This window comes from Mirounga angustirostris, unplaced genomic scaffold (assembly GCF_029215605.1).
Source record: "Mirounga angustirostris isolate CCGP_5_RB_7025 unplaced genomic scaffold, mMirAng1.0.hap1 SCAF_13, whole genome shotgun sequence".
Classification (NCBI taxonomy): domain Eukaryota; kingdom Metazoa; phylum Chordata; class Mammalia; order Carnivora; family Phocidae; genus Mirounga; species Mirounga angustirostris.
This window is the reverse complement of record NW_026991721.1, coordinates 77,855,674-77,867,882: the sequence shown is the minus strand read 5'-3', so window position 1 is coordinate 77,867,882 and position 12,209 is coordinate 77,855,674. Positions and strand designations below refer to the sequence as shown.

Sequence of the window (12,209 nt, the reverse complement as noted above, 5' to 3'; positions counted from 1 at the left end):
TTCAAGTGGCCATGGATGGTTGTAAAATAAGAGCATCGCAATGGAGAAATAAAAGGAATGAAGAGGACAGGATGTTGTAAGACCTCTGATGAAATTACCAAATATTAAGACTGGAGCAGTATTGAAGAAATTGACAGTGACCCAGGTGGTAAAATCTCAGGAAATGAAGATAATGAGCTGGGAGAGTATAAATGATTGCAACAAGAAAGTGTAGAGTCTAATGGCTTGAAATTTAAAACTGAAGGTTTGTAAGGAGGAAGGGAGAACAGGTAATGAGAAGAAAGGAGGATATCTGTTCAAATCTTACTCTGAATGGTACATACAAATTGGGAGAATAAATAGCCATGACTTTAAAGGGCTGTGGGGAAGCCATATCTTCAGTGTATGTGCAAGTTTCAGTTGGAGCAAGAATATAAAAGGAATGTTCAACAAAGAACCTTAAAGATAGGATTTGACTGATCAGGAGAAAACTACTCATCTGGTAAGTGTTAGACATTGGTCTGGATGCTGAGTTACTCCTGTTATTTTGGGCTATGCATGTATCCCCTAAAACTCTGTGGTGCTAACTCTGATGTTTGAGTGGATCATTTGACATAAAACCCCCAAATGAGTACCTAGTAGAATACAACCTCTCCTACCATATTAAGGTATACAGTCTAATATTTTTTTATTATTTATTAAGTAATCTCTACACCCAGCGTGGGGCTCAAATTCAAGATTCTGAGTTCAAGAGTCACATGTTCCACCAATTGAGCCAGCCAGGTGCCCCAGGTGTATATATTCTTACAACATATATACAATAGCTACCATCTGGCATTACTCTTACTGATGTCAGTCAGATATCACATTTTTATTTATTTCATCAATTATTAATACATATTCTTATATCTCTTGCTTATCACGTATGCAATTCATTATTGCTATTTTTCCCAATTAGAAATCTCTGTAGTTTTCTTTGGCAATTGGATAATTTGTCTTTGTGTAATCTTGCAGTTTTGCTTCCTGTATCATTCTCTCACATTTCCCTTTTCTGCACATGCTCTAACAGCCTTGCGATATAGGTTATGTTTCAAAAAATCTTGCTTTCATGTTAACTCCTTTAAGTCTGATGGTGAACACTTTCATCCTTTATAGAGCAGATTCCTTTGTCCTCCTCCTCTTCCTTCTTCTCTTTTATCTTTAACAATTATTCTTCTAATATTGCTCCTTAAACTAAATCTAATAACCCAACATTAGACATAGCATATATTGATACTATAGGATTCTCTCTTTTTTTTTGTTTTTAAGATTTTATTTATTTATTTGAGAGAGAGAGAATGAGAAAGAGAGAACACATGAGAGGGGATAGGGTCAGAGGATGAAGCAGACTCCCTGCCGAGCAGGGAGCCCGATGCGGGACTCGATCCAGGGTCTCCAGGATCATGACCTGAGCCGAAGGCAGTCGCTTAACCAACTGAGCCACCCAGGCGCCCCAATGCTATAGGATTCTCTTAAACCTACTAAAATTTTTTGTCTTATCCATAGAAAAAAAGCTACAACACATGTTTCCTTGAAAGAATCTAAGCCTAGAATCACAAGCAGGTAAGATTAAATATGTTTACTGTAAAAGTCCCTAAGCTACTCACAGAAGGAGTAGACTGAATTGACCAATAAGAATTAGGTGGGGGAAACTCAAAAATTGGTTCCTGATAGTAATTGTTATCTGAGTTTCAAAGCAAAATGTTTTTTGAAACTATTTTCTTATTGAAACATAATTTACTTTTCCCTCAATTAAAAAAATTAGAAAGGGGGTCAGATAAAGATGAGAAATTTTAAGAAAATTGATTGAGGTCCTATTGTAATTTATGGTAAGAATTATCCATGGTAGAACAAAGTTGGGCCCCATTACTACACTGATAATTACAACCTAGAAACAAGTGTGATTTTCACACTAAACAAAAAAGAAAAATTGATTGAGATGCCAGGACTGAATTCAGTTTCCTGTTAACCCTAAGGTCTTTGTTATTTCTCCGATAGACATTTGATTCTCTCTCTCTAGTTGATACTGGCCACTCTTAAATTGTATTATAGGAAAACTATACTGAGATACAAAGAGGTACTCATCTCAAATTATAGAACTAAGGAAAAAAAAGAGTATAATTAGCTGGGTTGGCAAAGGGAATATAATTAATCTGAGCACAGTTTACTATTCTGTTCCTCCAAACCCCATGAAGTACTTACCTATTACCATGACTTTTACAAATAAGCGCTCAAGTGGCCAAAAAGTAATATGTAAATTATAGTTTTGTTTGAAACTCAAAAAAATATTTCTTAGCAGTTTTTGTTCCAGTGTCACAAACAACACCATAAACAACCCAGTTTCAAGCTTATCTTCTGAAACAAGATGCACGTTGTTATTCAGCTAACTCAACTCTGACACTCCAAATAATTTTGAAAAGTTTTTACTCTCTCAGCTTATCACATTCCTTGTGCTCCAGGCAATGTATTCCTCACTGGTGGCAGGCAGAGACATAACCACAACAATCAACAGTTAGAATGGCAATAAAACAATCTTATCATAGTGCGGTCTTCTGTCCAGTGGTAGTTAGAGTATATGATCTTTAATTACTAAGCTGGTACTCTGGTACATTTCAAAAAAAAAACATGCACATTTCACCTGGAATGTTTCTTAGTCAATACCCTGTCTAAAAGAATGAGCATATAGTAAAAGAGATCAGCAGCAATGTAGAATGGGATCCTACTGTACCTGGAGAATGAGGCGGAGGAGAGCACATCAGAACAACCCCCTGGCCTTCCCTCACCGAGACTGCACTTCTTGTCCGGCCACTAAAATTTCCCAGATCTGTCAATATAACACAGCACTTAGATGCAAGGCAAAAAAAAAAAAAAAGCTTAAAGAATTTCTACTTTTATAACTTGTACCTACTTTTCTCTCATTATGCAAAGTTTATTTTTGTTTGTTAGGCAGTGATATCAGGGCCTTAAAAATAAATCTATACCATACTATACCATACAATTTTAAATACCACAATTTTCAGATTATATGCACTACACACTATTTCTACTTATAGTGCATACAAGTTGCCAGTATAGGAAGAAAATAGACAATACATTTATAACACATTAAATAGTCCTTTCATTTCTATATAAAATTTTTACATATTGATTTTTCTAATATTAATAAAACCAAATCATGCATAGTGAGAAGAGAAATAGAAGTGGTTAGGGGTGTCTGGTGTCCAACCTGGTGCTTCATTATGTCATGCTAGGAATGGTGTGTAAAACCAAGCATGAATTTTCTAAATTAGAGAGACTTGTGTGCTCTAGCAGAATATAATGGGGATATAAAGTATTCTTTTTCTATAAATGTGAGTGAAAAAGTCATGTTATTTTCATTTTATAGAAGCCTGGAATGGCTTGTACCAATTAATTATACCCATCCATTTTCATTACTTTGGAACTATCGTAGTTATCAAAATACCCAACTATATGTATGAAGAATTACAACATTGATTGGGGTTCAACTCCCTTCTCTTAAATTATGTTGCATCTGCACAATTTGAAAATACTTTCCTAAAAATAAAGTTACCTAAAAAATGAAGTATATTATTTGCATTTCTATTACTGTTTATTAATCTATTCATAGTTCAGTATATATGGCCTTTTCCCCCTTCTTGGGCTAAGTTGATCAAATATATGATTTTTAAAATAGTTTCCTAGGAATGGTAAGATTTCAATATTTATAAAAATAAACAATGTCCCAGAATTCTCAGTCTGTAAAATCATGTTCCCATGGTGAAAAATACTTCTTGAAAATGTTCTGCCTTTCCCTCCATTATTCACCAACTGTAAAAGAGGTTTTTTGAAACTTCTCATTACTTCACATTAAAATAGTATGTTTCACACCAATACAATGTAGACTCTCAAATTTAATGTTTGTTAATCTGACAAATGATGAGAGTAAGCAGTCAAGAAAATATACTGAAATTATATGGAGATAAATCACTAACTTTAATATCCTAAGAGGGATCTTATACTTTTTTTGAGATATATGCAACAATTTACTGATTTACTGAATTTACAATCAAATCTTCTTAAACACATTCAAAATCATGAGGAACTACTAAACCGTGAAGGCATAATGCCAAATAAATAAAAAAGTATTCATTATTGATGAAAGTGTTTATAATTTTACACATAATTCTATGCTTCAGGGAGCCTGAGTGGTTCAGTTGGTTAGGCATCTGCCTTCAGCTCAGGTCATGATCCCAGGGTCCTGGGATCGAGTCCAGCATCAGGCTCCCTGCAGAAGCAGTCTGTTTCTCCCTCTGCCTATGCTTCTCTCTCTCTCTGTCTCTCATGAATAAATAAATAAAAATAATATATCTGTGCTTCATTGTCAATAGTTAAGCATTTCACAAACTAGACAGATTAGAAAAAATTGTCCTAATTCTTTCTTTCTTTTTTTTTTGATGGTGGTTTGAAAACATAGACACTAACTTCTGGTAAAAATCAAGTTTACTCATTTTCAAATATGTGTGATTCATGGCTTTAAATTTCCTATGCATTGGTTCTTAGGGATAGAAGCTGTCTTTTTCCAATAAAGGATCTTAATATGAAAACAAGCATGGCAAGATTTCTAATTTGACTTCCTTTGACTCTACTTTGGGACACAGGAACCACACAGTGAAGCAGTGATTGCATTAAGGTTGTAATGCCTCTTTAGGCCTGGTTTTACTTTCCTTTTTTCATCCTCACTGAATTTATAAACTCTGGAAGGCTATTTGGATATCAATGTATTATAACTGAAATTCTTAAATGGTTTTTGAAAAATATATATATCTTCCAATACATTTACTACAAGTTTATGTTATGCTTATTCTGACATTTCAAATCAACCTATTATAGTAAACAGAATATTTTAATAAAGAACAGTCCTAAATTAATTTCTATATCTGAGAAACTGAAGTACAGGCATGGCCTAGAAATTAGACATGAAAAAGAATAGAAAATTATAGAATAATTATGACCCAAATTGTGTTTTGAGATCACAATGACCTGAAAGATAGCACTAAGTTGTAATTGCTTTATTAGGTATTAGCTGTTAATACAGGTACAATTCAACATTTCCTCATGGAATTTTCTGTGTCATTATTTCCAGGGAAGCATAGCAGTACAAAGATAAATGGATTTTTTCAATTGTGAATATATTTCTTTCTTTCATAAAACATATAGGGAAATACTAAAAAGGAGACTGAAATTTTATGGAGAGTGTACTTTTCTCATTTAAATCCTTCCTCCTAAGGAAAAAAAAAAGTGAAATATTATCTGTAATATAAAAATGGTCCTTGTGTTAGGCAAGATTTTGGTTATCTGTGGCAGAATGATTTATGTGAAAAAAATTCTTGGGTAGAGTGGGGATGGCAATTGGGCAGAACAGTCTTAGTGAAAATACAGCTGGTTATTTTTATCTCATTGTGAATGAAAGCAGTTACTTTCTTTGGAGGTACTTATCAGAGAACTTAGTCTGAGTGCTTATTACATTATTTTAATAGCTTATACATTGTATTTATCAAGGAGATAAAAAAAACCAAGAATATTAGGGGGCGCCTGGGTGGCTCAGTTGTTAAGCGTCTGCCTTCGGCTCAGTCATGATCCCAGGGTCCTGGGATCGAGCCCCACATCGGGCTCCTTGTGCTGCGGGAAGCCTGCTTCTCCCTCTCACACTCCCCCTGCTTGTGTTCCCTCTCTCTCTGTCAAGTAAATGAATAAAATCTTTAAAAACAAAAACATTTATGGATGGAGCTTTGATTATTTTATTGACACATGTAAAAAGTACATGTTGATACGTTCTTTTTTTTTTTAAGATTTTATTTGCGAGAGAGAGAATGAGAGAGAGAACATGCGAGGGAGGAGGGTCAGAGGGAGAAGCAGACTCCCTACTGAGCAGGGAGCCCGATGTGGGACTCGATCCCCAGACTCCAGGATCATGACCCAAGCCGAAGACAGTCGCTTAACCAACTGAGCCACCCAGGCACCCTGATATTTTCTATTTTTGATTTATAAGGGAAAAATGAGTAAAAATTAAAATCTTAGCATAAGGACTCCAAAATTCAGGTTAAAGTCTTTTTTTTTTTTTTAAGATTTTATTTATTTATTTGAGACAGAGAGAATGAGAGACAGAGAGCATGAGAGGGAGGAGGGTCAGAGGGAGAAGCAGACCCCCTGCTGAGCAGGGAGCCCGATGCGGGACTCGATCCAGGGACTCCAGGATCATGACCTGAGCCGAAGGCAGTCACTTAACCAACTGAGCCACCCAGGCGCCCCAGGTTAAAGTCTTGAACTGAAATAAACCTCTTTCTGAACTTATAAAATAGCACGTGGACAAATAGACAAGTAATGGACTAGAGGAGAATGTTTGTGATCAAGAATCACAGAGCTCTAGGCCTTGTCTTTTCTGTAACTCTTTTTCCAAGTTCAGAAGTTCATGCAGAGTTTGATAGTGGAACTTTAACTAGAGCTGCAGCTTACAGAAATACTGTACCTATTCATCCTCAATGAACCATGCAAAGAAAGAAAAAGGTATATAATAAATAATATGTTTGAGAACCTCACATGACAGAATGTAGATTTAGGATGTGTGATTTGAAGCATATTCAACAAATGTAAGATAAATAATTTCATCCATTTATTTAATAAATATTTCTCCAGTGCAGACCACACACTGAACACAATGTTAGGTACTAGGGTCACAGAAAAGATGCAAAGGAAGGATGTAGATGTATGAACTTATCATATCTACTTGGGCCAACTTTCCACAGACCCAGCTGAGAGGAATCTGTGCCACCAAATAGATGTATGAGCCCAGCTTGTCACAGCCATCCTTATGAGTTACCATGTAGCACTTCATGATATTCTCCTAAACGTGAGCTACACATACACACACACACATACAATTTGAGTTTCTTCCTTCCTTTCTCTCCTTCCTTCCTCCACCTTCCTTCTTCCCCTTTCTTCCTTGCGTTATTCCACAAAGGATTTGAAACAGCTTAAAATACATTTGTATATAATACAAAAAATCAAATAAGTGGTGTACAGATTCCAGGTGAAGATAAAATGGGTATGGTATGAATCCTGTAGGTTAAGATTAACACTTAAGAATATATGTCATATGCTTTTATAAATTATTAGAAGTTGGCCATTAATTTTACGTTAAACTTAAAGGGCCAAAATAAAGATGGATATATTTCCAGTCTTAGCATTCATGGTTACGGCAAGATAAAAATTTTCCAGTAACTCAGTGTAAGAATAATGTTAATAGATTGTAAGGTCTGTAGAAGGATTTCTCCTGAAAGACTTCATAAAGATCACACTGGGTGGTATAGTGGGTTGAACAAATTTGCAAACAAAATAGGAAGGTTTTTCACCCATTAAGACACCTTAAGTAGGTATAGTGCACGTGCACACATACATACACGTGAAAACATTTCAAAAACCATTGCCTAGACAGGTGAATTATTTGAAAGTGTTAGAGAAAGAAACTACATAAGGGGTTCAGGACACTGATCTTATGATCTTAGGTTAAGTACAATAGATTGGTTAGTTACTGGGGAGAAATGATTTAATCTTATTTTATTTTTCCCTCCCTACCCCTATGTTCATCTGTTTTGTTTCTTAAATTTCACATATGAGTGAAATCATATGATAATTGTCTTTCTCTGAAAGACTTATTTCACTTAGCATAATACCCCCTAGTTCCATCCACGTCATTGCAAATGGCAAGATTTCATTTTTTGATGGCTGAGTAATATTCCATTGTGTATATATACATCACATCTTTATCCATTTCTCTGTCGATGGACATCTGGGCTCTTTCCATAATTTGGCTATTATGGATATTGCTGCTATAAACATTGGGGTGCATGTGCCCCTTTGAATCACTATGTTTGTATTCTTTGGATAAATAGCCAGTAGTGCAATTGCTGGGTCATAGGGTAGGTCTATTTTTATCTTTTTGAAGAACCTCCATACTGTTTTCCAGAGTTGCTGAACCAGTTTGCATTCCCACCAACAATGCAAGAGGGTTCCCCTTTCTCTGCATCCTCACCAACATTTGTTGTTTCCCAACTTGTTTATTTTAGCCATTCTGACTGGTGTGAGGTGGTATCTCATTGTAGTTTTGATTTGTATTTTCCTTATGCCGAGTGATGTTGAGCATTTTTTCATGTGTCTGTTGGCCATTTGTATGTCTTCTTTGGAGAAATATCTGTTCATGTCTTCTGCCCATTTTTTGACTGGATTATTTGTTTTTTGGATGTTGAGTTTTATAAGCTCTTTATAGATCTTGGTTACTAACCCTTTCTCTAATAGGACATTTGCAAATATCTTCTCCCATTCTGTCGGTTGTCTTTTGGTTTTGTCAATTGTGTCTTTTGCTCTGTAAAAGCTTTTTATTTTGGTGAAGTCCCAATAGTTCATTTTTGCTTTTGTTTCCCTTGCTTTGGAGATGTGCCTAGCAAGAAGGTGCTGTGACTGAGGTCAAGAGGTTGCTGCCTATGTTCTCCTAAAGGATTTTGATGGACTCCTGTCTCACACAGAGGTCTTTAATCCATTTTGAGTTTATTTTTGTGCATGGTGTAAGGAAATGGTCCAGTTTCATTCTTCTACATGTGGCTGTCCAATTTTCCCAACACCATTTAACAAGATAAATCTTATACAATTAGGAATAAAGTGTTGAGGTTCATCTGCCTCCTGGGTTATAATTTCCTAGTCTTAAATCTGTTCTGAGTAAGTCACAATGTTTGGTGTATGAGAGTTGTGTGTTTAGAAAAAGGAATGGGAATCAGAGTGTTTATTTTAAATTGCACTTGGTTAGGGACGCCTGGGTGGCTCAGTTGGTTGAATGTCTGACTCCTGATTTTGACTCAGGTCCTGATCTCAGGGTTGTGGGATCAAGCCCTGTGTCAAGCTCCGCACTCGGCCTGGTTGGAATTCTCTCTCTTCCTCTCTCTCCCTCTCTCTCTCAAATAAATAAATAAATCTTTAAAATAAAATAAATTGCACTTGGTTATACATTCATCCTGTAGGTGGTGCTAGTAAGCTTTAGACTGTCCATGCTTCAGGTATTCTCAATTAATTCTCTAACACTAAAGGTTTTGTAAATATAACTTACTATGGTTCTAAACTTCATAAAATTGAGTTTGATTTTATACAAAAACTAAAACAATTGAAAAAGGTAAAACACTTTAGACTAGATGTCAGAGACTTGAATTTTATTAATTATCAACATTAGGGTATCAGATTCTTATGTAAGATTATAACATTGAAGAACTAAGATAGGTACTCTTTCTGCGGGACCTCATAACTTTAACTTCTGTGATATCTATAAAAATGACTGAAAGATTTTCTAATATTAACTTTGTATTTGTTGCCTCATTTGCAAAGTGATTGCATATTGAAGTCCTCTTTCATCACTTTTGTTTCTTATTGCTATTATTGTTTCTGTTATCATTAGGATTATTCAGATCATTGTCAGATTTTTGTGTCTCATATAAATATCCTGTAATAAAAATTGGCCAGACCTCATTCAGAAACTATCTTTGACATTCTAAAACAATGAAAAAGGGGAAAAGAAATTATAATCACATTACCTACTAGCATACATACATACTCCAACGTGCTAGGCATGTTGGAGATTAAATATTAATTTCTCCATTTTAAAGATTACTAAACATACGTGAAGAGAAAATAAAAGCTTGACTATGGTCGCACAGTTAATAAGTAGTGAGTTGGCAAATCAAAATCAATGTGATTGTTTAATAAAATGCATTAGTACAAAAGCAATTCAACATTTGGAAGTTAGGCCAAGTTGATTTTAGGAATTTAGAAATAATCCTCATAAGGATCTCTTATAGAAATCATTTTCTGACAGATGAAAGACATATAGATGAAAATTAGTGAAGAATGGAAAAAGTAATTCTTACATTTATTTTGAGTGAGAATTAAATAAGCATTTTTCAATACATAGCCATTTGCCTGCATGTAAAAGCTTTCCTAAGACACTACAACAAAAAGGATTCTTAATAATAGTTTTTAAGATAAAAATTTGACTATTGAATGATACCTTGACTGAAACTCATAGAAACATGAAGCTTTGTGGTGTTCTTTTGGTTAAGGGTGAGCTCATAAGCCTGTGATCAATATGTAAAAACAGAAGGGAACGGCTTATTATCCCCACTTATTGATGAGGACATTGGCATTCACTAAGGTTAAGTAACAGAAATAAAAACTCACAGCCAAGGATTTGAAACTTCAAGATGACAAATTCATTTCTGGAACTAGCATATTTCTAATCTAGAGTTATTCCAATACTCTTAATTTAGAATGTTTCAATTGATGTGATTATTTCTTTAAATATTTACCTATTACACCACATGAAGTAATCTACAATTCTTCAAAATAATTGTTATAAGTCATCAGTGATTGTGACATCATATCACCTTTTAAAAGCATTAATTGTTTAATAAAATTAGTCTTTTTCTTAAAGATTTTATTTATTTATTTGACAGAGAGAGAGGGAGCGAGCAAGAGAGAGCACAAGCAGGGGGAGCAGCAGAGGAAGAAGGACAAGCAGGCTCTGCATTGAGCAGGGAGCCCAATGTGGGGCTTGGTCCCAGAACCCTGGGATCGTGATCTGAGCTGAAGGCAGACCCTTAACTGACTGAGCCACCCAGGTGCCCCTAAAATAAGTCTTTTGAAAGTATCAGTTGAGTTAATTAGAGGTATCTCAAAAATATACTCCCATTTATTACATGAAGATAAGAATTGAATTAAGGTACAGCTAGGTACAGCTAGACATGTGGTGAAGTAAATCTACGAGATAATGACAAGTTACAATGAAACTTTCTTCATTCCCATTTTTCCTTTTTATATTTAATGGGTCAGATGACTAATCTCTTGCTGTGGCTTGTCATTTTCACTTTGCATATTATCAGATATGAATCATCCAGCCAAAGGTTTCACTGATTAAGAGGAAACCAAATTATATCAGTGTATGTTTGCCTTGAAAGAGACAATTTAAACTCCATTATAAGTAAAGCAGTAAATTGTAATTGCTTTTGTAAAAAGATCTATTATCCAGAGTGTGATAAAAATGTTTTTGATCTTAGGTCTTTTCTTTGATATCTTGATGTATGTTACCAAAAGCTACCTCAATTGTGAATAATATATAGTGAAATAATCTCAAATACTAAAGTTGTGTATAAATTTGTTTGACTAATGTGATGATAGTCTATGAACCCTGGCAGAGGTTCTATACATTTGACTTAACTTTCTACACTCTGGGTTAACAATTATATTAATAATTCTTTTTTTTTCCACTTAAGTACTGCTTCTTCCTTTATTATTTTTTTTATTTAAAAAAATTAATCCCAGTGTAATTAACATAGGGTGTTATATTAGTTTGAGGTGTACAATAGAGATATTCAACAATTCTATACATTACTTAAGACTCATCAAGATAAGTGTACTCTTAATTCCCTTCACCCATTTCACCCATTCGCCCCCACTCACCTCCCCTCTTGTATCCATCAGTTTGTTCTCCATAGTTAAGAAATAATTTCTATTTGCTTACGTCTACGTTCAAATATTTTTCCCAACTCAGATAAGTCTTAATTTATTAAAAGTCTCAGGAAATTATAAGACTGACATTGGAAAGTAAATAATAATAATAATAATAATAATAATAATAATAAAAATAAATAGAACATGGATAGAGATTTTGAGTATTATAGACCATTAGAGATGGGGGAAGGTGTCATTTAGTAAAACCAGCAAGTCATTTAGTACATTAATTCCGAAAACTCATACATATTTTGATTGTCTTTCAAGCTTTTGGACCTAACTATTCTCTTCAGCTATTTTACATTTTATAATATTTTATTAGATTAATACTTCCTTACAACCATGACTCCTTACCCCTCTCTCCCTCCTTTTTATTTCCCTAGCACAACTTCAACCTAGGTTAAATTAAACTGTCTACCTATTGTACTCTTGTCAAGGGAACATGAATGGAGAAAAACAATTACAATGATGACTAATTTTGCTCTAAATTCATCCATGAACCTCAGGCAGGCCCTTTGTGCCACCTCTAATCCCAGCACATTTATGGATTCCGTTCTCTCCAACCTCTAGACAATACTTTTACATCT

At 34.6% G+C, this 12,209-nt stretch overlaps 1 protein-coding gene across 12 annotated transcripts in view; it reads right to left on the bottom strand.

Moving 5' to 3' along the window:
• The window catches only part of CNTN5 (contactin 5), a 1,392,146-nt gene that overhangs the window by 480,885 nt on the left and 899,052 nt on the right, over positions 1-12,209 (bottom strand). For all 12 annotated transcript variants that reach the window (XM_064577192.1, XM_064577190.1, XM_064577193.1 and 9 more), the window contains one exon: positions 2,747-2,842. In XM_064577192.1, coding sequence (XP_064433262.1) covers positions 2,747-2,842 — 96 coding nt within the window. The remainder of the gene's footprint in view (positions 1-2,746; positions 2,843-12,209) is intronic.